Source organism: Mastigoproctus giganteus, chromosome 6, assembly GCF_048544385.1.
Source record: "Mastigoproctus giganteus isolate SK-2022 chromosome 6, ASM4854438v1, whole genome shotgun sequence".
NCBI classification, from domain to species: Eukaryota; Metazoa; Arthropoda; class Arachnida; order Uropygi; family Thelyphonidae; genus Mastigoproctus; species Mastigoproctus giganteus.
The window spans coordinates 56,356,021-56,383,525 of NC_143580.1; the positions used below are offsets into that span (position 1 = coordinate 56,356,021).

Here is a 27,505-nt window from a genome sequence, read left to right on the forward strand (position 1 = left end):
TATGTGATTCCCAAGGACCTTGCCAGCTTAAACATTTTTAAAAAATTGGACTTCTGACCTATGTTTTTAATCTTTTGTGGACTTATTAACAAGAAAATATTTTTTTAGAAAAGTTAATGAACCTGCGTAAAAGCTTCCTAGTTTTTACATCAAATATTTCAAATTACATGCAATGTTAGGAGTAAATAAAACAGATTTCAAAATGTGAAGAAAAGTGTATTTTATTTCAGAAGTACAAAAAACTGAAAAAAAAAAAAAAAAGACCAATTTTTATGTTTATTTTCAAAACATTTCATACAATATGGCTTCTCACATGATTTACATTCAGTATGAACTTGCTTGGCAGCCAATTTGGGATTTTTTCCAGCAATTTTTGCTTCTTCGTAACATCCGTGACACCTTTTCCTGTGAATTTTACCATGGGAAAGCCTCAGAATTTCTGAAGAAAATGTTGACAAGCAGTTGTACTAGAGGTTGGTTCCTTTTTGATTCCCATCAATTCTTTAGTGATTGCCTCTCTCACTTCTAAAAGAGACATTTTGTCTTTCTTCTCTTGCTGCAATTCATTGAAAATTATGAATGTGTTCACAATTTCTGTCCCAAAAAACTAATTCTATTGCAATTTTTTAATACCATATCAATGAATTTTTCATTGGTGACTGGTAACTTGAAAGTTGGTCTGATACATCGATCCCCTTTTTTGCCTTATTGTATTCAGTTATCATTTCTGGTTTTACTTGTTCATTTCTTCTTCCACACTTCATTTCATCACCAAAACATGTTGACAACATCAAAACATCTCTCTTATCATGCCACTTAGTGATCACAATATTATCTTTTTGCATTGTTATTTTTTCACCCCTTGCATAATTTCTTCTGGATTATTTCCTTAGGAACTCCCAATCTATTACTATGAAGTGTACCACACAAATCTGTATTATTTGATTTCAGGTAATTCGCAAGAGGTATGCTAATATAATAATTATCTGCAACTAGAAATCACCCTTCATTTATTAGTCTGGCTAATAGTTTTATAACCACACATCCAGGTTTTTGATTCCTGGCAGGGTTTGTTGGGTTTGACCATTGTAAACATCGAAAGACCAAACGTAACCATCTTTTGTACACAAATTGTATACTTTCAATCCATATTTATTACTTTTTGAAGGGTTTATTGCCCAAATAGAAACCGACCTCTGAATGGTATTCATAGATTCGTCGATAACAACAACATCCCCGGGAAAGTATGAATTACGTAAATTTGTAATTACTAGATCAATAAGGGGTTTTCCAATAATACTCCCATCTCAGATATGAAACAATACCTGAGAATAAGATGAATCCCAAAAACTTTTTCATTTCACTTTCATTAGTATCTTTCCATCATTGCATTCTTCCTTTCACTATTACTTGAATATTCATAACCTGATGAGCATATAAATTTGTCTGGTTCACCATAAGATATATGACGTCTTCATTTATAAATTTATAATAAATGCAGGTTATAGAAGCTTTACCATTTTCCATTATACTGTCAATATTTTGGATACCGGATGAACCTATGAAAGTTTCTTTCTGAGGTGGAGAAATGTTGTAAGTCCAATGACTTTTACTAACACTAGCAGAACCTTCATGTGTCCCTAATGTACCGGCCATATCCGTCAATTGTGTCAATATTTGTTGCATTCATTTCCACTGTCAATATCGGGCTCTGAAACTGTATCTGGTACGTAATCGTCGTCGCTATGGCTAGAAATTGGCTCATAGTCACTTTCCTCCAATATTCTTCGCAACTCCTCGTCACAAAGTCCACGACTACCCATTTTCACACTAGAAAGTAACTAATAACTTGAGACTGTGGCTGAAACACTTCAAGGTCAACAATATATCCCGAAAAGTAATAAAATTGGGGGGTAGTTATAAATGAATCACACATGATTCATGGACGTGGAGGGGTAAATTTGTATTCACAAGTCCGGGTACCACTTATGATGCCTAGTAAAAAAAAAAAAAAAAACACACACATAAAAAACACTACATACAATATACAAAATAGCTATATGTACATACTTATGTACACACCTTAATTAATCTGATAGTTTCATATCTGGACTTCTGAGGTCACACAAATATAATGTATGGGGACGGTGACTGTATTAACATACTTCATGAAGTTGGTAGCAGCCTTTCTTGAATATTAACCACCCACTCAGTCATATGTAATAGAGACAAAAATGGAATGCAATTCATATCACTGACCATAAATTCTTTATTTATTGTTTTTATATTTTTGTTTGCATACAGGCAACAGTGGTTTCTTAACAAACAAAAATACTTGACATAGTTTCAGCAATATGTTCACTTTTTAAAAAAAGTGAAGTCAATCTAAATACTTATATAATTTCTTTGTCATCCATTTTGTGGTAGCTCTCACATAGTTGCTGATTATAGGCAAGATTTAATAAATTTATAGAATTTCTTTTATGTTGAATAATTAAGGTCAATTTAAGATGTCAGATTTTGCAATATTATTCAGATAAAAGTTAGTTAAGGGCATATTTGTGGTTATGCAGTTTATCTGATAGAGAACTTGAGGAAAACATGCTACTGCATATAATGTCATTAGAAACTTTATTATGTAGTTTTTAGATACAAAGTACAGTCAGTTCTGCTATAATGTGGTACCTAAAAATCTCCATGTTATGGTATTTCACACATTAAAAACAACAGGGCTTATGGGAAAAATAGGGATGGGGCAGAGTACTCAAAAAAAAATTTTCAGTCTGGTAAGTAAAGCGTTAAAAAAAGTTAGGAACCCAGTAAAAGTGTTAACACCGGTTTATCTTAAATTTATAATAAAGAAATATTACAGTAAATATAGCACTTTACCTTGACAAGATATGTTTTGCTTGATTGATATTTCTTCACTGACATTTTCTTATTTTTTGGATTGTAAAATTTAAAACAGTAAAAAAGATACGCAATCAATAACAACGAACATGGGATGCACAAATTGCAAGTGAGACAAGTTTACAAACCTTAAAAAATAGGAATGAAGAGAAGATTCTGAAAATTTATTTGTTTTTTATATGAATGAAGATTTCATGGAAGGGGAAACACATTTCACCATAACCTAAAAACCCACACAATTCCAGCTATCAGTATAATTTGCAAATGCAGTAAAATAGTTTACTACCTGTTTATAACTAGATTGCACTAATAGAAAATTATTATTATTATATTAGGGTCACCGTAATTCATTACATAAACCCATATTTTGTTTCTGTAAATTGCGTGTGTTCTCTGGTTGATTTGCCTGCTTTGCTGGACAAAAAAACCTTGCTATCTACACCTGAGACTGACTAACTCAGCCATGGAGTGAAAAAGCCCATTAAAGTTCTTTGTGTCATCAATGGGATTCAAACCAGAGCCTTTTCCACCCGGTGTGAGGAGGATGGTGACGATGCCACTGTGCTACCGTGCAGATGCACTAATACAATAAACTGGGAACTGCATATTGTTTTATGGTATTGACCTCCAGAAATGTGCTCCTCTGCTCATGCTATCCGGCTTCACGAAATTTCTGTTCCAACAGAAAAATGTGAATCGGCTTACAATATCACGTGTTATCTTGTGAATACAGCGAATGACAAATGTGTCTCTGACCAGTACAACTATAGTAAATGGGAAATATAGCTCTCACACATTTGACATTTTTTAAGCTTCGTAAACTTGTATGTATTGCTGTGCAGGTTGCTATTCAGCTTGGTGCTCAGTTTTCATTCACCTGGTGTTACTCGCAGACAAAATTGCACATGAACCAATACGAAAATCGTGTTGTACTGTATTGTTCCCTAATATATCAGTCGCGTTGCAGCAAATTTATGTTGCAAAAATGTGCATTATAGCAGAACTGACTTTAATGCCATTTAACTTAAATTACTTAAGATGCAAAGAATTATTTTGATACCAAGTAAATTGAATTACTTTGTATCTAAAAACTATATATATAAATAGAATCTCATTAATAGAAACTCAATCTATATAATAATAATAACATATATTTTTCTTCATATGAATACATTAAAATATGTAATTATTAATGTGATGTAAACATATTTGAAAATTTTGTTAATATGAATTACAAGGACCATTTTTATCTTATGAAAAATAGTGTTATTTTGTGTGGTTAATAGAAAGTTTGATAATATCCTGCTAATATTTCTTTACCAGAATGCATGTAGCCACCAATTCTGTGCTTTCTAAGCACGGGATGACTCCAAAGATTTAAGGAGGACAGGAATAACTTAGTTTCATGAAATGAAACTAAGTTATTAGTTTTGTTTCATGACATTAAAACTAAGTTTTCATGTGAGGCTGGATCGGTTGACAAAGAAAAATCTACAGGTTACTCGTGTTCAGTACAGTCCATTCTTGAAAATATAAGCCAAAGGATATTTTTAATCTAGATGGTCACATGTGTTGCGAGCAAAATTTGAAAGCTTGTGGGCATGATTGCTCGAATTATGAGAAAAGAATGGGGCATCGGGGGTAAAGCATTAGCCTTATTTTATTACTGCATTTTCCTGTCAATTGTTGGATATGCATCACATATCTGGTTGAGCTCTGCTTTGCAGAAATTCAGTATGCGAAAGATCTTTTCAATTCAGCGATCTATTCTATTGAAGATGTGTATGGCCTGTCTACTGATGCACTACAAGTTTTGACAAGTCATCTACCACTGGATTTGCACTTGGTATTTCTATCATTGAGTTGTCATCTAAGGAAGGGCTGCCATTTAACTGTTTGTCACTTGAAATAGATTGTGATGCAAGTTTCAAAGAGGAAAGGAAGCATCTGTGGACAGAATTGGTAAAATGGTGGCAAGAACGTTGGACCAGTTGTGTGAAAGGAATGGTAATAAAAAAATTTGCTTGTCCTACGAAGACCCCACCAGGCCTTGTAATCTCTGACACCTTGCTTTTCAGGTTGCTATATGTCCCAGTAGAAGCAATACAAGAATCATTTTCACCTCTGCTTGTGGCTGCTGTTAATTTATTAGTTTTTGTATCTCCCAGGCTAGCAGTTTCTGACCCACCTTACACTGGCTCAATACCATCAGCAAATATTCTTGCACCTCCTGGATCAAATTGTTGACAAAGCTGTCATCATGTCCTCCCTCCTATTGTCTCTGGGCAGAATTGCAGACATTTTTAAGTTTAATCCTAACTCATGACTTTTTTTTTTATCAATGATCTCCCACTCTTAATGTCAATGTGTACAACATTATCTCCCTTTGTGCCCTTACAAAAGATGATAGGACAACTGCTAGCTCCTGGGAGACCAGAGATCTCTGCCATTGAGGATGTCATTGTGTTGCCTTTTTCCCATTCATGGATTCTAGTCTTGAGCTGGGCAGCTGAGTGCTTGATGGGTCCCTCTCTGATTCCTTCAAGGGCATCAGTTGTGTTTATCAAGCCCTCATATAAGCCCATCAGAATGCTTAATTCATGCTTAACCTCAGTTTGGTCTTTATGACAAACACATACAAAGGCATCCATCCCCTTTGGCTGTATTATGTCTAGCTAAAGGCAGGTTTGCAAAGAGACAACAGAGCACATTATAAAACCCTGATTCCTAAGAGAACTGCCATTGGCAGTTATCCTCTGCACCAAAGAAGTCTTGGCGCAGAGGATAACTCAAAGCAGTAAGAAGTGTTGTTGAGGTGCCTCCGTAGCCAGGTGGGCAGGAGCAGCAGTGCATAGCACATGCTTCTTGATTAGACTGGGGTTCGAGCCTGTGCCCACCAAATACGGAGGATGCGGAAAGGTCAGGGAATGACCACTGCATATCCCCCGGGGCAATATGGCCTTAGTTGCTAATGCTCCTAAAAAAAACCAAAACAACAAGAAGTGTTGCTGCTTTGAGTCTTTGTTTCATTGCTCTTCATAGGCATGATTCCATTTTAAATTTAATTTAAGAATACCACACAAAACTAAGAGATACAAGTATAATGATGCTACGCTGTAGCCAGATTATTTGGCAGCAGTAGTTACTTAGCTGTTTTAAGTTATGTTCTATGTGATACAGTTATGTTGAACTTGCATTTGTATTGCTGTAAATTTATGGTTTGTGGACTTAATAAAACACTTCTAATATTAACTATACTCGTGGAATTATATAGAAGATTACTAAATTGCGTTCAAATTATTCTTATAACAATACTATAATAAATGCTGTGTTTTTATATCATTCTTATGACAATACTGTAATAATGGAGGCAAACTAACTTTCCTTTCATTTTTTAAGCAATTTTGAAAACCAAGTAAAGAACAAATTAATAATCTATCAGATAAATGCAAGTAAAAATTACTCTACTTATTTTAAACAGAAATGTAATAAAAATTCAATAATTTTTTAAGAAATGAAAAAAAAGTCAACTTGGCAGCTCTCAAAAACTGATCTGTTCACTCTAATTTCCATTAGCGTTATTAACCAATCTACTCGTATCTGGTAGGCATATCAATTAATGTCTTAAGTTTGTTGATGCTACAAAGGTATGCAGTGTGGTTAATAATAGTAATTAGGCTGTGCTACTCCAACAAGATCTAGATAAATTAGCAGATGGGCTGAAAAATGGTAATTGAGGTTTAATATTAATAATAACTATTTGGTAGTAGCCAACTCAAGGTAATGGAGAATGAAAAAGACCTAAGAGTAATTGTACAGTCTCACATGAGGTTCTCTGAACGATGCAGACATGTTACTAGGATAGTATGGGGTTCTGTCAGTGGTATACATGAATTTTGTCATTAGTGACAAAGAACTAATTATCCTATTATGTAACACAATGGATAAGCTGAATCTTTGAGTACTGTGTATGATGGTATGAGGGGATCTGATTGATCGAAGTGCTTAAGGCTTTAAATTGGTTGGTTGCAGGGTAGATGTGTGAAAGTTTGTTTTTATCCAGAGTAATTTTTCTAAGAAACTGTAAAAGTTTCTTGGAAGAAACTTCTACCTGTTATTTTGTAAGTCAGCAGTTTTAATAAATTTAAAGAATTGGACAGATTGTTAGAGAGCGATGCAAAGTTAGTGGGCATTTCCCCCCCCCCCCCCCCCCCCCCCGAAGCTATATAAGTGTGCTTTCTTATATAATTTTTCCACTGATAATAATAATATTTTGCATCATCAGCAAACTTAGAAATTAATTGTGAAATACCAACATCTCTGTCATTAATGAATATTAGCAACAGCAATGGCTTCAGCTGAACCTTGTGGACCTCATGCCTAACATTAGTCTATGAAGAGTAGTGGCATGTATTAACTCTTCTCTGTCTCCTACTGCTTAATAACCCCTTCATCCTTAATGTTGGATTGCTTCATTTTTACAGTAATTGTTTACATGGGGTGTTAAAAGATTTCCTGATGTCAAAATTATTCTTTATCATTCAGTTATTTAGTAACACCTTCATAATAGCTAATTAGATTAGTCAGAGACATGATCTCCACATAACAAAGCCATTCTAGCATATCCTTGTAATTTCATTCCTGTCCAGGTGATACTATATTGCAACTAAGGATTCCATTTCACAATCTTCCATGGTACAGAAGTCAAACTATAGAACCTTAGTTCTGTAGTTACTTATTTTCCTTTTTGAAAATTAATTCCTTTTGAGCTGCCTTTGTGAATAGAAGAGATGCTATCTTAGAGTCTTAACCTTACTTCATATTTAACAAAACAAATAAGTTTAGGGGAAAGCATGAAATAAAAAAAAACTGCTATTGCATATAATGCAGTAGCAGTTATCAACTCTCGAAAACTAAAAACCCATTTTGAAATCTAGTTATATGTCCTTGTAGAGCTCTCAAAGGCAACAATTTTTTTGCTTACTGTTTTTGTCTAACATTTATAGTTTTCAAGATATTGCGAAAACAAACTTGAAAATGCTCGAATTTTTCAACTCTGTCAACTTTGCATCGCTATTACTTGGGAACCATAAGAGCTACATCAGAACTATTTATAGATGTAAAAACTAAGTTTCCTACTGAACAATTTTGTCGCTTACTGTTTATTTAACCTCAGGGGCTCACATCTGTTGAGTATGGACTTGGCACACCCGGAATCCTGAGCTGAATATCATCATTCTTCTCTTTCTTGGTGATTCCCTTCTACTTCTCTCTCTCTCTAATTCAGAATTTTTTTTTTTTTTTTTTTGCTGGTGCAGTGTAAGCCTCAGGCTTTCTTGCACCATATGGCTAATAATAATGTCTATCTATCATAGTTTAGAAGTTATTGAGAGTGAAAGTAACCAAGGCGCAACGGCAAATGACCAAAATATGAACTTTTTAGTTTTTTCAAAAAAAATGATATTAAATATCAAAATTTTTAATTTTTTCTTGCATATTCGTCGACGGCATTATATACGCGACAAAATAAATATAAATTGTTTATACTATTGTTTATTAGTTTCGGAGATATAACAGCAGTTAGACGTTTCACTTTTCGTTACAGCCTGAGCACCGTAGGGTACTCCCAGCATAGACATTATTCACTTAAAAAAAAAAAAAAAAAAAGAAGATAAAAACGTGAAATGAGAACTCATGTCAGCCAACACAAGTTCTGTACTGTAACTTTATTCTATACATTAACAATATCCATTTAAAATCACTTACCACACAAAAATAATTTTTGGTACTACTTGACATATAGGTATTTTATTTGTATGAATAAATATCAATAATTTTCTATCATTTTGGAGTAATTATGTGTATCGACTTTTTTCTTACACACAATTCTTCCTCCTTCCATTATTTCTGTTGTGAAATTAGCTATTACTCAGCTGGTTACATTACTGCCTCATATGTCACCTTGCACCAGCAGCTACAGTGATTTAGTAGCATTTGATGACCTTGGTATTGAATGTTTTATAATTTTGACACTAAAAATAAATTGTTTAAAATCAGTAATTTTTATTTGGTATACTTGGATAAAGTTAACTTTTATAACACAGTGAAATCCATGTAAGTGGATATTTTGCTTAAAATGATTTCTTGCTTAAGAAATTCCAAGTGATTGATTGATCCCACAGAATGCCTTCTTAAACTTAATATCTCTCCATTTAAAATGATTTTATTCCTAAGAAGTTCATTGTGGTTATTATGCAACCAACATTTTATTAGCTTAATTTTTTTATTGGACCATACATGATCACTGAAGTACTGTTATGTGTTTCTACTTTCCTATGAATGATAGCAAGACATGCATTTTTTTTTTTTTTTTTTTTTTTGTTCTAAACTTACAACCCAAGTGCTATAATAGGAAAAGAAAATGTCTCTACAATTTTATAATATTATGCAGCTCTTACTGCTTTCAAAACAGTTATTCTAGTATTGCACTACTTCAAATAAATAGTATAGCACTTATTGAGATGGCAAAATATTGCTTATTTGAATATGGAATGCTATGCGCTCCATATTCAAAACAGAACCTCCCAGTTTAAACAGAACTGGGAAGTTCTATTTGAAGTAGCACAATGCCAAGGAAACTGAAGGTGAAGGGTCCTCTCAATTATAATTAGCATAGCCTAAGCCTAATGGTATATTAGGTTCATTATCCATTTGTCATTTGTTTGGTGAGGCATGAGCCAAATTTCTATCTTGTTTATTCAGTCAAAGGACAGAGCAATTCTTAAAGTTCTCTTTGATTATTGTTTTAGTTAACTGATTTCAGGTTAAGGAAGAAGAGTTCTCCTTGTGAGTTATGGTCCCATAATAAAACAGAAAAAAAAGATGCTTATAATCAGTGGCGGCTCATGACTCTGATGCTTTGTGGGTGCTGCGTCTTAAAGTTACATTAAATTGCCTTGGTTATAAGACATGTAGACATACACAGTAACAATAATGAGCAAATTAAAAATACTACAAAACATTAACTAGACATTTACCATTAACAGACTTGAACTTTTATTTAAAAACAAAATCCATTCTTCGGTTTTTATTTGTTGCATTATTGAAAATAGATTAATAACTTTTTCATTCAAGTTTGGTGCACTGTTGACCAAGCGTTTCTCTGTTAAAAGCATTGCTTGAGTATTTAGCCTTTCCTGATTCATAGTGCTCCTTAAAAATGTTTTTATTCTTTTTAATGTTGAAATGGCAGCGTTCGGGTTCTGAAGTAGTCATCAGAATGGTCAAAAGAACTTTTATGAGTTTTGTTGGGGTTTCCATTAGGGAAAAAACCTCAAAAATGTCTCCGTTAAGTTCACCAAGAACTTCAGCTAGATTATTTTCTGAGATAAATTTCAGCAAGTCAGTTAATTTGCAATGATTGTGTAGATTATGTCTGCTATAGAAAACTTGTAATTCCGTAAGAAGTTTTTCTCTTTCAATCATGAGATATGCCTCAGTACTCTCCCGTACTTCTTCCATGGTCATTTTTGTACGAAAAATAACAAAGTTAACTTTGTTAAACAATTTAGCAGCAATTAATTGCTTTGTAAAAGAATATCTCTCACCTATGTCAACATTTATATAGTCACATACTTCCTTTGCTTCAATCATGAGTGTTTTTGAAGGATTTTCACAATACATTGAATTCCTGATTTTTAGAATGGCATTCTTAAAGTTTCCTATATATTCTTGTATTTTAACTGCCTCAATTTCTCGAGATTGCATTTGATTATAAATAACTTCCACGTGAGGCATTATCTGATGGAAAAGTTCTAACCAGAACTCGAATTTTTAATTACTCAAGATGTGCAAAATTCCAGTTGCTTCTGAAATCGTCTTATCTATGTTTGCTGTCACTTGTAGTTCCTCCATGTACTTTTTTAAGGATTCAAAATTTTCATAAACGCTGTTCACAGTGCGTATATTGAAGTTCCATCTTGTAGGGCAACACGGCTGTCCATATGCTTTCTGAGAACAGTGAGACACTCGTGATCTCGAGAAAAATGTTGGTATCAACATGAGATTCAAAAAGAATATTCTTGGATCTCAGGTACTACTTGCTGCATTTCTCATCATCAGATTCAGGTGGTGTGCATAGCAGTGAATAAAATGTGTATTTTTGTACACTTCTTTTATTTTAGCCTGAACTCCTCCTTTCCAGTTACAGTTAAGCTGTAATCACATGATTACACTGTTGAATGTTGAGTATTGACTTAACACTGATATTATTTAGTTACTTGATGGGAATTTGGGCGAATTACAAAAAGACACCAACATTGTGGCTACATACCCATCATGGTCAATGATGAAATCTGCACTGCACACTTTACAGTGACTTTAATTCGTTTCACCTATAAAAAATGTATATTGGCAACCAACTACCAGACATTCACTGGAATGCAAAATGTGGCGTATGGTTAATTAAACTTCAAAGTTGGAAATGATTTTGTGTTTTTCTTTGTTTATTATTGAAATGATTACTGGAAATAGAGGATGCGTATACTATATGCAGGTCCCGTTAATATTCATATTAATATTCATTGCGTTGCATTGTTCTTCACAAAATTTCATATAACTCCATTCACTGTATATCTAGATTTAAATAGCTGGGGGTGCTGCAGTGCCTATGGATGAGCCACCCCTGCTTATAATAAATTGAAACGGTTGATTAGGGTAATGAGAATTCTCTTCTTGGACCCAAGATTAAGTTTGGCAAAAAATACTTCTACTTGTAAGATGTCTCTTCTGCTTAAGAATCCATATTGTTCGGTTCCTTCATAACTGTCTTGCCCTTGGCCGAAACACCAGTAATAATAATATTAACTGTCTTGGTCTAGTTTTATTGTATTCTTCAATATAATGGTGTTAACTTTATGGCCTGCAAGTACCTCATAAAAATTCCTCCAGGCCCTCTGTTATAGAAAGATTGCCAGTTCCTGCTCTAGGCTTTGGGACAAAAGGTGACCATGTACAACTTAAGTGTGATGAAATACATGATGACCATACATATTTTGCATAGGAAACATGACTGCAGTATATTTTAAGGAAAGTCACATAGTCTTCAAGCCTTTATATTTTTCTAATTTAAGCTTGTAGTGCTTCATATTGATGTGTATATCTTCCTGTTTAATATAATTATAATTTAGTAGTGAATCTTTTTAATTTTATTTTTAAGTTGATTTATGGTATATCCCATATTAACTTTGACCTGAGCTCAATTATTATATTTTTCTCTGGTTTTAACACATTAAAAGTTAAATATCTCAGTTTTATAAGAGAGCTTACTTTTTATTAAAAAAAATAAAATAAACTAGTTCATTAATTAACAGGAATATGTAGTCTTAAAGTCTCATACCCTCTGTCCTGTTTTCTAATGATATATTTATCTTTCAGAATTTATTCATATTAATGGTTCATAGAAATCTACCAACAATTGAAATATTACCAGAAACTCATCCAGCTTTAGTTTGGAATACCTTATATATAGTCTGGAAGTAGCAGCTGTGCATATTTTTTTGTTTCTTCATTCTTAACTAGCTGGCAGGATTGATAGGGAAGGGTTGGGAGTAGGATCATTAGTAGGACTGACTCGTGATTTTTATTTTTTTCTTTGTTTTGCTAGGTTTCTCCTGTTCCAGTCAGGACACCCTGCCAATGTTTGGTGAAATGTTGAAATTTTAAGCTTTAATTTATAGAAGGTATAAAATTTAGTCCATACTGTAAATTTGCACTTCTTTTTAGAATGTTAATATCAAGTAGAAGAAACGAAATTGAGAGATTCCTAATTGATTTGTATGAATATTGTATTAATTAGCATTACTGCATTACTTGGAATACACTTGCTGCTAACTATATATTAGGTGTTGTGTGGAATATATTATTTATCCTTTAAGTATAGTTTTTAAATGACCCTTGGGTATATATTCTTCAGTGGCTTTTTTTTAAATTTTAACCCTTTTTTTGTTTATAACTGATGGAATACAGCATGCTTCTGCAATAGCAACATGTATAAATTATTAATGAATTTGAGCTAGTAAAGAATAGGACATTGGTAAAACAGTAAATTAGTACTGTAGAGCACATTTTAATGTTTGCACTCTAGGTGTTATTCTCTGTAATGTCCAGTAGAATAGATTTTTTCTTAGTAATGTCAGTTTCCAGACATCAAATATAAAATATTGTAAAGTGCATCAAATGAGGTATGTGATGTAAATTAATAGTTTTACAGTTAAATATTTAGCTTTGAGTAAATGGTCCCTGCATATACAGTATTACTATAAATGAGATTAGCAACTAAAAATTTTTACAGTGAAAATGTACACACTAGATTATATCCCTGCTGCAAAAAGAAAAACTCCTAAAGTTATCTTATACTCTTCATTTCTTAAAATTTCATTCTATAGGTGACAGCATATCTGTGATCCCACAAATTGGACTACAAGTGGGGAAAACTTGTTTCCTGTGTTCTCCTTCCACAAAATAAAACCTGCTACTTCCATACATACTGAGCCAATTTCAAAATATCAATCCCATTAACACATATGGTATGAAAAATTTACATAGACTAGGCTTCTACATGCAAAAACAAGAGCACAGGCAGATTTAGCCAATGTTGAAACTATGGATTGTGTTTAACAGGCTTTTCTATAAACTCCAACAAAGTACATTTTGGAGTTTTGGCATAACATAAAAAGACGTGGAAAATTCTTTGCAAATATCTTGTTTTGAATATCTGCAAATTGTAACAAATTATATTTTGCTGCAAGTAATCAAGCTGATAGATAAAGAAGAGTGGTTACTTTCAACGAAAAATGAAATTCTTCGCTGAAGAATTTCATTTTTCCATTATCATCGTCAATACAACGTCAGGATCTGGGATGGAGAAATACAAAGGACATGATGATATTCATGTCCTTTATTTATTATATATTAGAACCATCTGGAAAAGTAAAGGTGTTTTGTATTCTTTCAGAGGATAGGGCCTGTTCTTCTAGTTGAACAGATAACCACAAGTATGAAGTAGCTTGATATATTGTAGAATTGGCATGTGTCACCGTGAGATGATACTCAGATGTTCCAGCAACAAGCCATGATTTTAATAATAAAGTTATGAGTGCCACATAAAACACTGCTAAAACGATATTGAATTCTTTAGTCTTGTGTTAGACACAGGACTAAAATATACAATAAACTAAAAATCATACTATTCATTAAAGTGAATGATGCTTTTAAGAACAGACATCATAAATCTTATATAACTATTAAATATTGATGAAGTATGTGTACAGTATTTCAGAATACCTTATTTATAGCAAAATTATGTTATGATATCAGCTGTTTAAATTGCATGCCACTTGTTTTCATCTGAGAATTCTGTGTTAAAGGGATCTTGGGCATTCTGGAAAAATGGTAGAATGATGCAAAGAAATAAATTTTATGTGACCTCTTCTGTTTTCCACATATTTATCTAATCCATCTTTAAATCTATATACAGTATATCCTATCCTCATTATTTCAATATTGGATTATTTGAAACGAGGTATTTCAAAGTCACTACCATTCTCTGACTAACAATATATGGTTTTATATGCATTTTAGTACAGATTATTCAAAATACATCTACAACAAAATTCAAAGTCAGAATTGGGTCCTGTGACTTATGAATAGCTTTTATAATTTGAAAAGACTGCCAAAACCAACTACAGTCAGTTCTGCTATAATGCACATTTTTGCAATGAGAATTTGCTCCAACGCAACTGATATATTAGGGAACAATGCGAGTATAATGCAATTTTTGCATTCGCTTATGTGTAATTTCATCTGCGAAGAACACTAAGTGAATGCAATACCCGGCACCAAGCTTGAACGTAGCAACCTGTGCAGCAATACGTACAAATTTACGAAGCTTAAAATATGTCAAACAAATGTTTGAAAACTATATTTCCCCTTTACTGTAGTTGTATTGGTAGGAGACACTGTTGTCACTCATTGTATTCACAAAGATAACATGTGATATTGTAGACCGACTTATGTTTTCAGGAGCTCACATTTTTCTGTTCTAACAGAAATTTCATGGGGCATAATAGCGTGAGCAGAGGAGCACATTTCTGGAGGTCACTACCATAAAACAATAAAAACAATTTGCAGTTCCCAGTTTATTGGGCTTTTCAGTTAGTGCAATTAATTATAAATGGGTAGTAAACTCGATCTTATTCCATTTGCGATAATACTGATAGCTGGAATTCTGTGGGTTTTTATGTTATTATGGTGAAATATGTTTCCCCTTCAATGAAATCTTCAATTATATAAAAACAATTTTCAGAGTCTTCTCTTCATTCCTATTTTTACAAGCTTTGTAAACTTGTTACTCTGTATCTCGCTTGTGAAATTTGTGCGTCACATGTTTGCCGTTATTGATTGCTTATCTTTTTTACTGTTTTAAATTTTACAATCAAAAAAAAAAAAAAAAAAAAGTCAATGAACAGAAATATTAATCAAACAAACAAATTTCATATCTTGTCAAGGTAAAGTGCTATGTTTACTGTAATATTTATTCATTTATTAGAAATTTAAGATGTTTAAACCTGTGTTAGCAATTTTATTGGGTTTCTAACTTTTTTTAGTGTTTTACTTACCAGACCGAAATTTTTTTTTTTTTTTTTTTTTTTTGAGTGCTCTGCCCCATCCCTATTTTTCTCATAAGCCCTGTTGTTTTTAATGCACAAAATACTATAACACGGAGATTTTTAGGAACACATGTACCGCATTATGGCAGAACTTGACTGTACCAGCAAATATTATTATAATGAAATTATATGGAGCTATAATGAAAATTTGCTAGTGTACTTCTTATAGAATTATTATACAGTATGTTCTGTCTTTAAATTTTACATTTTTATTCACTTCCTCAAGAATTGCTTGCAGAATCATGGAGAAATATTAGATAGGGCTGTATAAATAAGTTTTTTTTTTTTTTTTTTTTTTGACTGATACTATATAAGTTTGTTCCAAAGGTTTAATTGGCTCTTTACTTAAAAGATGAGACTGCTGTTACAGCCTGTTTTATGACTAACTGGCCTCTTGTCAGATAGCAGGTAGTCTCTAGGGACAACACAAACACAGACATGACCAATTGAAAAGTTGTTTGATGTGACTTGCATGTAGTATACAAAATGTTTTCAGAGCTGTAATATAGCTAAAACTATTTCTTGAATGTAGTACTGTACCAGGGCAACCTATTACAAAGGCAAGTTAGTTCTGCTGTGAGAATTAAGACCATTTCATTATACATGCAGTTGAAATTTTGCAATTATGCTTAATATTTATTGAAATGTATGCTTCTAAAACTGCTCAATTGCTAGGTATACCCTCTAAAATCCAGAAAATTTTAAAATCTGGCACCTCTCAATCGTTGAGAGTTACAAAATTTTGAAGAGTTTATTGTATTATGAACACAACTATTAAAAATCATTTTTTACTTTAAAAATATATTTTAATTATTTTTGTAAAATAAAACCTCCCTCTGCAGCACTTTAGATAGCCCTTTAAACATGTTTTTTATAACCTCCATTATTTGCAACTTTTGATTATTATCACCCGGATTATATTAACTGATGGTGAGCAAAATGTTAGTCAAAAATCCTGCATGCTTCAGCAGTTGGATGCCACTCACTCTCTTCCATGACATCAAGCCAGTGAGCATAAAAATTAAAGATGATGCCATGAAACATTATGCATGCATGCTTCAATAATTGGATGCGAGAGATATTGCTAATTTTGAATTTTTGTTTTTCAGCATGTGCATATAATTATTAAGAATAGGCTTAGCTGTACTGACATTTTTTCTGTTTGTGTGTTAACTGACATTTCTGGAATTTTAAATGAAGATATCAAAGAAAACGTGATTGTTTAAAAAGGTATTGAGAGTTTCAGCTGTGTGGACCAAGTCAAAGGTGAGCATGACATTGCTGATATCATGCAGGGTCTTGAAGAACTCCCCCACAGCTCCAGGTTAAAGAATTCACAATGAGATATGTGGAACCTTTTTAAATTTTTCACATGTAATAATTGTGAAGTTTCATTTTTGCCATCTTAATAGTCATGCACTCGATGTATAACAACTGTATATTAAAACAAGCACTGTGTCGTTTATTATGTATAATTGTACATATCTTCCGAAAAGAGAGAGTATCCATATTTTGATCAGGTTGCAGACCAATTGAATGGGTATTTTGCATGTACATTCACACAAGAGGTATTTTTTAGGGATAGCAATGCCAGAAGTGAGTCAGAATCTGGCAGGAAGCTGAATGATTTTGTGATAATAGAGGAAAGTGGAGGAGAAATTGTTGAAGCTAAGTGTGAAAATGGCACATAGGGTGGCTGAGGTCTAGCCAGTTACATTAAGGGAGGCAGCAAAAGAGTTAAGCAAACTTTTAGCCATGATTATGAGAACATCTCTGGATTCAGGTGGGGTCCCTATGGACTGGAGCTGTTCAAATGTATCCCCAGTTTGCAAAGGGATATCAAAAGGAAATAGGAGTAATTACAGACCTATTAGCTTTCCAGGGAAAATAATGGAGTCACTGGTTAAAGAAGTAATGCAGACTCATATAAACAGGAAGGCAGTTATGTTTCAATCACAGCATGGATGTTAAGAGGCAATCTTGGCTGACCAGTCTTATTGGCTACTATGACACAGTAACAAAGGAACTAGATGCAAAAAATAATTTTTACATAATATACTTAGACTTCAGAAAAGCTTTTGATCACACCAGATTTTTTATCCCACCAGATTAGATACCATTACATACAAAATACTGCTATGTAAATGGAGTAGTTTGCCATTAAGGACAAGTTGCTGCTACGAATAAAGGGGTGGTTGAGTGGGAGAAGACAGAGAGTGGTTATCAGTGGGGACTACTTTTCTTGGATTAATGTTATTAGTGGAACTACACTTCCCAACTTATGCACAAGACATTAATTTTGGAATGTGTCAAATGCCTTTCCAAGTAAATTCTATCAAGGTTATTTCTTGCATCCACTTACACTATTACTACCTCATAAACACCGTAACAGATTGGTCTGATGAGATCTTCCTTTAACAAAACACTGTTGTCACTCTTATATCATGATTTTTGAGGTGATCTTGCATTGCCTCCTTAATTAGATTCCATAATTTTTCTTGCCACAGACTTTAGACAGGCTTGATTTGCCCAGAATACTCCTAGAGCCGACCGGGCTAGCCGGGTGGGTAAAATGCCTGCCTGGCAACCCAAAGGTCACAGGTTCGAATCCCGCTTCGGGCTTGGATCACGGTAAAATGCAAAAACCTTGGGAGGTGCATTATGGCCACAGAAGCTGATGAGCCAACAACTAACAAAAAAAAAAAAAAAGAGAGAAAATTCTCCTAGAATACCCTCTGTGTATGGATAGATATGTGCACACTTTTCAGTTTTTTGGAATTTCACCCGAGTCTAGGGATGCTTCCAGCATTATCACTCATTCACAGTATAAATAATACATACTACATATTATAAATATTTTATAATATGTAGTATGTATTCTTACTATAAATAAATAAGGGTTTAAGGGGATTCTTAGCCTCTTCTTCATAAAACTATAAAGATATAAAGGAGACCGGCGGAATTACTTGACAAGTACAGGTCACTGATGAAAAAAAGCCGTGAATTAGGGTTGAAATTGAAAGTGTCTGCAATTCTGCCCAGACACGATAGGAGGGAGTATATGATGAGAGCCCTGTCAATCAATTCGGCCCTGGAAAGATTGTGCAGGGCTCAAGGGGTAGAATTTTTTTCAGCCTGGTCTGTACTTGTTAACAGGAGAGACTGCTTCTACAGGGATGGGATACACTTAAATAGAAAGGGTGCAAGAATGTTTGCTGATGCTATCGAGGCAATGTTAGGTGGGTCGGAAAACTGCTAGATTGGGGGGATACAAGGACTAATAGATTAACAGTAGCCACTGGCAGAGGTGAAAGTGATTCTTGCACTGCTTCTATTGGAATGAGCCGCAGCCTGGAAAATAAGATGCAGGATATTTCAGAGACTGCTGGGAATCATTGGGGTACAAGTAAACACATGGGTTGTGTTAGGGTAGCTAAGAAAAAGAACAGGTGCATGTATACTTGTGTGTACACCAATGCTAGGAGTTTAGTAAATAAATTTGATGAATTTGAGGTATTGCTCAAAACATCAAAGGCAGATATTGTGGGGATTTCAGAGACGTGGTGTCACACAGATATAAGAAATGCAGAACTGGAATTTGGGGAGTACAATGTGTACAGAAAGGATAGACAGGATAGGAAGGGAGGAGGGGTTATGCTATTAATTAAGAAACACATAAAATCCAAGGAAGTGAAGCCAGTCGACATCGCTGGACAGTGCAGTGTCGAGTCAGTTTGGTGTGACATAAGCATTGGGAGATCAAAATTGAGAGTAGGAGTGTGCTATAGGCCTAATGACTCTGATGAGTATAATAAGAAACTGTTCGGAGAAATAGAGTGGGCAAGTAAATCAGAGAGTCTTATAATGGGGGATTTTAATTTCCCAGATATTGACTGGAATTTGGGGGCTGGTCACTCACACAGTAGCAAGGCTTTTGTGGATTTATTGGATGATTGTTTTCTACATCAGCATGTTCGGGAGGCAACTAGAGGGAGTAATACTCTTGATTTGATTATCAGTAGTGATTCTTCATGCATTCAGAATCTGCAGATAAATGAACCACTTGGTGGCAGTGATCACAGTGTGCTGAAGTGGGAGTTACTCAAAGAGGTAACTACCATTAGGGGTAAAGGGAAGGGGTATTGCTTTCGTAAAGGCGACTACAATGGACTGAGACAGTATTTAAATTCTATACAGTGGGATCAACTGATGATATTGCCAACAGCAAATTCAAAATGGGAAGCATTCAAAGAACTTATCGTGGAAGCTACTAGGCTTTACATACCAACTAAGAAATATTGTTCAAGGTTTAGGCCTAAATGGTTGTCAGATGAACTAATGAGGCATATGGCAGAGAAGAAAAATGCATGGGATACATACAAATTAACACGTGACACGGATGCCTATGATAGATACAAGTTGATCTGTAACCAAGTTACAAAGGAGGTTAGGCAGGCGAAGGCAGATTACGAGAGATCCTTGGCAAGGGATGCGAAGAAAAACAGCAAAGAGTTCTTTACTTATGTAAACTCTAGAAGGAAGGGGATGAATCAGATTGGTCCACTTGAGATCGATGGGTCAACTGTTGATGACCCTGCTCGGGTAGCTAACAAACTAAATGAATATTTTGCATCGACATTCACACATGAGGAGTTATTCAGCGAGGGGAATGCCAGAGGTGTATTCAACTCTAGCAGTAAGCTAGAGAATCTTGTAATAACTGAGAGCAAAGTGGAGGAGAAATTGTTGAAGATAAACACAAGAAAGGCACCTGGGGTGGATGGGATCTATCCAGTTATATTAAAGGAGGCAGCAAAGGAGGTAAGCAAACCCTTAGCCATAATTATGAGAGCTTCCTTGGACTCAGGGGAGGTACCCATTGACTGGAGATGTGCAAATGTGACCCCAATTCACAAAGGGGGATCAAAGGCTGACACAAGTAATTATAGACCTGTGAGTTTAACTTCTGTTCCCGGAAAATTAATGGAGGCACTGGTGAAAGAAGCACTGCAGGATCATCTAGACAAGACTTCAGTTATAGCTAGGACACAGCATGGTTTTGTTAAGGGGAAGTCTTGCCTGACCAATTTGATTGGATACTATGATGCAGTCACAAAAGAACTGGATGCAGGGAATAACTTTGATATTATATACTTGGATCTTAGAAAGGCTTTTGATACTGTTGCACATGGAAGACTGCTGCACAAATTGGAGCAGTGTGGCATTGGAGGCAAGTTGCTGCTATGGATAAAGGGGTGGTTGAGGGGGAGAAGACAGAGAGTGGTAATCAATGGACACTGCTCATCGTGGACTAATGTTATTAGTGGAGTCCCTCAGGGTTCAGTATTGGGGCCTTTATTGTTTTCTGTATTTATAAATGATATTGATGATGGTATATCAGGCTTAATGTCCAAGTTTGCAGACGATACAAAGGTTGGCAGGGTTGTCAAGGACACTACTGACACTATGCTGCTGCAACAGGATTTGGAAAGGTTGAGCAGATGGGCTTCGAGGTGGCAAATGAAGTTTAACATTGACAAATGTAAAGTACTACATATGGGAAACAGCAACCCCAGAGCAACGTATCAACTCTGTGGTACTACACTGACAGTGGTAGAGAATGAAAGGGACCTGGGGGTGGTGGTGCAGGCAGATATGAAGTTCTCTGAGCAGTGCAGACGAGCTGCAAGAGTAGCTCATGGTGTATTGTCAATGATATATAGAAATTTTTCTAGCAGGGATAAGGAGGTGATTATTCCCTTGTATAAGGCAATGGTCAGGCCACACCTAGAGTACTGTATACAGGCCTGGAGGCCTCATTTCAGGAAGGATGTAGAGCTGCTGGAACGAGTACAGAGAAGGGCAACTAGATTGGTGAATGGGACAAAGGGGTTCTCTTACGAAGAAAGGCTTAAGTTTTGCAAATTACAGTGTCTGGAAACTAGGCACCAGCGGGGTGATCTGATAGAGATGTACAAAGCCTTGAATGGTTTGAGCATGCTCAATGCTGATGGGATTCTTCCTCTAGCTCAGAAAAATCACCTGAGAGGGCATAAATTCAAATTGAGGAAAGACAGATGTAGGATAGATGTGCGGAAATTTGCCTTTAGCCAGCGGGTGGTTGGTGGGTGGAACAGACTTCCATCCCTTGTCGTGGAAGTTGATAGCCTAAATAAGTTTAAGGCTCAGCTGGACAGGTATTTCGAACGAACAGAGGGGTGAAGTGGAAGTGGTTATTTTTATTTATTTATGTTACTTTTTTTTTTTTTTTTTTTTTTTTGGCTGATGCTGCATAAGCTTGCTTTCTTGCATCAAATGCCTCTACTAATGCTAATGCTAATATCATCAATTTCTTTTGCTTTCTTCACTTTTAAACCTGATAATTTCTCCTCTAGAGCTTTTTCTCTCATCACAAATTCATTTAATGCTGAATAATATTTGGGAATATTGATGCAGAAAACTTGTTCACCTCATCACTCATTTGCTTAGGGGCATTAGTACTGATCCTGTTACTCTTCTTTATTGGGCCCGTAATGTTTATTCCTTCCTTTTAGTGTTCAGAACAAATTCTCTGCAATTTTTCTTGGATCTCTTTTCTTGATATAAACCAAGAAATAGACTGGTTTGTTTGTTTATTTTGGTTTTTAGGAGCATTAGCAACTAAGGCCATATTGCTTCGGGAATATGCGGTAGCCATTCCCTGACCTTTCCGCATCCTCCGTATTTGGTGGTGACGGGCTCGAACCCCGGTCTAATCAAGAAGCGTGTGCTATGCACTGCTGCTCCTTCCCACCTGGCTACGGAGGCGCCGTAGATAGACTGGAAGTGGCAGCTGAGGTTTAACATTGAGAAATGCAAAGTACTGCATTTGGGTAGCAGCAATCCCAGAATAATATATTATTTGGATAGCAGTGAACAAAGTAGTCAATAAAAAAAAAGACTTAGGGATAACATACAGCCTGACATGAAATTCTCTGAGCAGTGCATACAAAAGCCAACAGAGACAAAGAAGTGATTATCCCATTGTATAAGACAGTGTTAGGCCACATCTGGAATGATGCATACAAGTTTGGAAACCTCATTTTAGGACACAGATCTGTTGGAAAGGATGCAGAAAAGAGCAGCAAGATTAGTTGGAAGCACACGAGGAGATTCTTACCAAGAAAGACTGGAGTTTTGTAAGTTGCAATCTTTGGAAATTGGGTATCTGCATGGTGGTCTAATTTGAAGTGTATAGACTTTACAAGGATTAAGTAAACAAAAGGGATCTTTACTCTTTCTTGGATGACACACGCACGAAAGGACAAATTTAAATTGAAAAAGGGTGATTTCAGAATAGATATATTGAAATTTGCATTCAGCCAAAGAGTAAAGATCCCTTACTCTTGATAATCTATAGATATCTCAGATAGCCTTCATCTTTGATGTTAATTTCATCAGTTTTTTTTGCCATCTATATTGGATTTCATCACAACACTTTTTTTTTAATGATATGAAAATAACCTATAATTATTTTTTGAACATATCCTGTTTAGCCTGTATATCCCGTAAGAATAATGTTTTGGATCAACACGGTATGTTTTAAGAAAATGAAAGCTTTCTTTTTACCTTTCATAACTAATATCCTTGGGATATGGGAATTTCCATATTAAAACATTATGGTCACAAGAAGGTTTTTAATAACAGATGAATCATCAGTAATGACCAAGTCAGTAATATTGATTTTTTACCTTTATGTTAATGCTTAAAGCTGTAGAAATAAGATGCAAGTTCAGTCTCCTATAATAAGACATTTGAATTTGCTTGCCTATTTCTGTTGCATATATATCTGATCATTATGTTTGACTAACTCCAATTCCTAGATTTATTGTTACATTTTTTTTTTATCGCACCAGATTGATTATCTGTTATTCTTATTTTTCTCACCCATATACACTTTTGAATCCATGTGCTTTCTGATCAAAAGGATGACCTGTCCTCCCTTTTTGTAATGTTTGTCTTTGCTGTGCAGATTGTACTCACCATATTCAAATTCTGCATAATTTACATCAGAATGGTACCATTTTTTTTGTTATTCTTATTTGTTAACATTTGTTAAATTAACTAGCTTCAAATTAATCAAATTTATAACTTCTAGAACTCTCTGAACACTTGTGCAGTATATAATTTTATGTAGCTTTCCAATCATTTACAGCTAATAGTGTTATAAAAATCTTCAAAAGACCCTGTGCTTTGCATAATACTTTACAAGTTACTGTATGCCATTAGAATAGTTTAGTAGTGTAAGAATTGAATATACCCATGCTTTTTAGTTACATTAAAATTATTGGTTTATGTGTCCCATTCCAGGCCAGCAGTTTATAGGTACACTCCTCTAACATTGCTCACAATAACATTGGCAAATATTCTTGCACTTCTATTTAAGTGTATTCCATTTATCACAAAAGCAGTTATTTTTACCAAAAAGCACAAAAGTTCTGCTCCATGAGTCTTGTAGGGTTTTTTTCAGTTGTAATTGATGGTGAAGGCTCGTACCATAAATTTCCTTATCATATACCTTGGCAAAATTCCAGACATTTTTGTGTTAAATTGTAACTCATGGCTTTTCTCACCTTCATCTCTATAGTTTTGAATTAGAATCTCAGTGTTATATTTAATGTCTCCTGTATGTATAATGAACCTTTTAACTTTTGCATCTGACAGATATATCCTGCTTGTCTTCTACTTATCCTTCATAATATAATCATAATTTTTCTCTAACAGTTGAATTACCAGAATTACAACTGTTTGTGGAACAAGCACCTTTTGTTTATGATCTGTCTGTGTAGCCAGGTGCATAGGGAGTAGGCTTTAGGTTGAGTTGGATCTCCAATATACATAGTATATCTATATCTATTGTGTGTGTGTGTACTACATATACTATGGCAGTATTACTTGCTAGAGACAACTCCAAATATGTGGTCAGTCAGTACATGGAATAAGACCTTGCCCCCAGAGGAGCATCACCTGTAGCAATTCCCTTCCGAATTTTGGTGTTGCCATCCTGAGTTGTAGTTTTTTTATCAACTCTAGTCTTAAATTTTTTTTTTTTTTTTTTTTTAAGAAAATCCTAAACACGAGAGGTATTAGAACCTATAGTACTTAGTACCGTGCATGGGTTGGAGGTTGAGAAGAAAAAAGAAGATATTTGTTGACATTAGACTTGAACTTCTGTAGACAGTAATTTTCAGGAAATACGTATGAAGAAAGGTTGTTCCAGAAAACGGCAGTTGAATGAATAAATGAGGAAGGTGAAAAGTTGGTTTTGTGAGTTTGAAGTTGGACAGTAAATGGATGTTGGCTGGTGGAAGCACGTGTTCTGACTGTTTTGAAAGAGACAGCGGGAATTATAGAAGCCAATTCAGAAGAACAGTGCCCATGGAAGTATCTGTAGAAAAGGCATGCAGCACAAACAGACGTCTATGAGACGGAGTGTGGAGAGACTCTGTTAGAGATGAGTCATTAATTAACCTAACTGTCCTCTTCTGAATGGAATCTAGAAGCCTGAGAGAGATTTTGGGGGCACCGCCCCAGATGGAACAATATTACATGGTAGGACAGATTTGCGATTTGTACAGAGTGAACAGCTGTTTGGAAGAAAAGTAACGCTGAGAGCAAAAGAAAAAAACCAAGTTTTTTAGAAGCAGAAGAAGCAATATTTGTAATGTGCTTGTGCCAAGAGAGATTAGAAGTCAGGGTTGTTTGTTTGTTTGTTTGTTATTTGGTTTTTAGGAGCATGAGCAACTAAGGCCATATTGCTCCGGGAATATGCTGTGGTCATTCCCCGACCTTTCCACATCCTCCATATTTGGTGGTGACGGGCTCAAACCGCGGTTTAATCAAGAAGTGTGTGCTACTCACTGCTGCTCCTTCCCACCTGGCTACGGAGGCGCCTGAGAAGTCAGGGTAATCCCCCAAAAGAGATATATCATCTTGCCTAGAAATTGGAGTGTCACCAAAGATAAGCATAGGAGCAGAAGAATCCTTTTTGCAAGATGTTAGACAGGACTGAGTTTTAGAAGAATTGAAATTAACTAAGTTGTCTTTGCCCCACTGGAGAATTACTTGGAGATTGGCATTTAAGGAATTGGCAGTGGATATTCGAGAAGTTGAAGCTGATTGAGCAGGGCAAGGTTTCTCAAACTAGAAAGTGGAATGCAATGTGCCATCATCAGCAAAACTATGGATAGGATTTCTGGTCAATCGAAGAAGGTCATTAATATACAAGAGGAAAAGAGTGGGAGAAAGAACTGAACCTTGGGGGACACCAGCATTAGTGGAGAAGTTAGAAGACAGATAGCCATCTACCATTGCCCTTAGTGAGCGGTCAGAGAGAAAACTGGATAACCAATTACAAAAAACAGTTGGCAAACCATAAGCTGGAAGCTTGTTTAGAAGACCTTTATGCCAAACACGATTGAAAGCATTTGATATGTCAAGAGCAACTGCTTGTGTTTCACCGAACTTTTCCATTGAATTTGTCCATAAATGGGTAACATAAGCCAGAATATCACCAGTGGATCGACACTGACGGAATCCATACTGGCGATCGTTGATCAAACGGAAGGTTTCTAGATAGTTTGATTTGGCAGTTAATTGATTTCTCCATTACTTTAGAAATAGTAGAAGTAATTGTGATCGGATGATAATTGGATGGGAGTGATTTGTCGCCCTTTTCAGGAACTGGCTGGATATGAGCAAATTTCCAAGCAGAAGGAAACACACCTTTGTAATAAGAAAGTGAAAAAAGGTGGCAAAGAACAGGAGTAAGTTCAGGAGCACAGGTTTTGAGGACAAGTGGAGAAATACCATCAGGACCTGGAGCTTTCTTAGCTTCAAGATTTGTCAAAATCCTTCTGACATCCTTTTGATGGAGACCACAGGAGGCATTGAATGGAGCATGTTGGGAATGGTGGGAGGTGTTTTACCAAGATCATTAATATATGAGTTGGAATTAAAATGGGATGCTAGCAGGTTGGCTTTATCCTTGGCTGAAGTGACAATAGAACCATCTGGTTTTGACAGAGGCAGGAGCAGAGATGGGCAAAAGTTGTGGCCAATAGCTTTGGTGAGAGACCAGAATGCTCAGCTACCATTAGGGCAAGAAGCAAGTAAGTTTTCTATTCTTAGCCTGTTCAAAATCTAGTTTGGACTGATTAATAACTGCTTTACAATTGTGACGAGCTTTGATGTAGACAGAAAATGAAACTGAAGAATTGAAAGCAAGCTAATTACAATATGCAACATTCTTCTCTTGAACAGCCTTAGCACATTTATTGGAAAACCAAGGTTTAGATAAAGGATGAGATTTTAAAGTGGAGTGTAGAATAAAGGATTCCAATCATTTCTACAAGAATAATTTCACTGACACGATCTGAGCAAATGTTGACATCAGAAGTTTTGAAACAGTAATCCGAAAAAGGAAAAGAAGAAAAGAAATCTTGCAGGTCATCCCATTTTGCATTCTTGTAATGCCAAACAACACGAGGTTGGGAATAGCCATGAGATAAAGGCTCCACTGGAGAAGAGACAGTCACCAAGTTCTTGTTTATACTCCGGCACGACCACCAGGTCAGTGGAGTTCACAATAAATCATCAATACAAATGTTAATCGTATTTAGTAGTCAGGGGCTTGAACCCCGGTGCACTCAAAGAGCGCGTGCTTCTGCACTCGTGCTCCTGACCACTCGGCTACATGATCTGAGGTGCCCAAAGCAGTGTTCCGCCACAAGATGACAAGTGTGCAGTGAACTTTGCTGAAGCTGTATACCTATAAATATGTATTATGATTACAAATTGACAACTGAGAACTTTTACCTATTTTAAGA

General features: G+C 35.2%; 1 protein-coding gene across 6 annotated transcripts in view; it reads left to right on the top strand.

Annotated features, from left to right (window-relative positions):
* The window catches only part of LOC150084307 (RCC1 and BTB domain-containing protein 1-like), a 133,692-nt gene that overhangs the window by 97,672 nt on the left and 8,515 nt on the right, over window positions 1-27,505 (top strand). The window contains exon 14 of one of the 6 annotated variants that reach the window (XM_090375158.1): window positions 12,575-12,650. The exons of the other annotated variants lie outside the window; for them this stretch is intronic. Coding sequence (XP_090231284.1) covers window positions 12,575-12,625 — 51 coding nt within the window. The 3' untranslated portion in view covers window positions 12,626-12,650. The remainder of the gene's footprint in view (window positions 1-12,574; window positions 12,651-27,505) is intronic. 6 annotated transcript variants of the gene reach the window in all.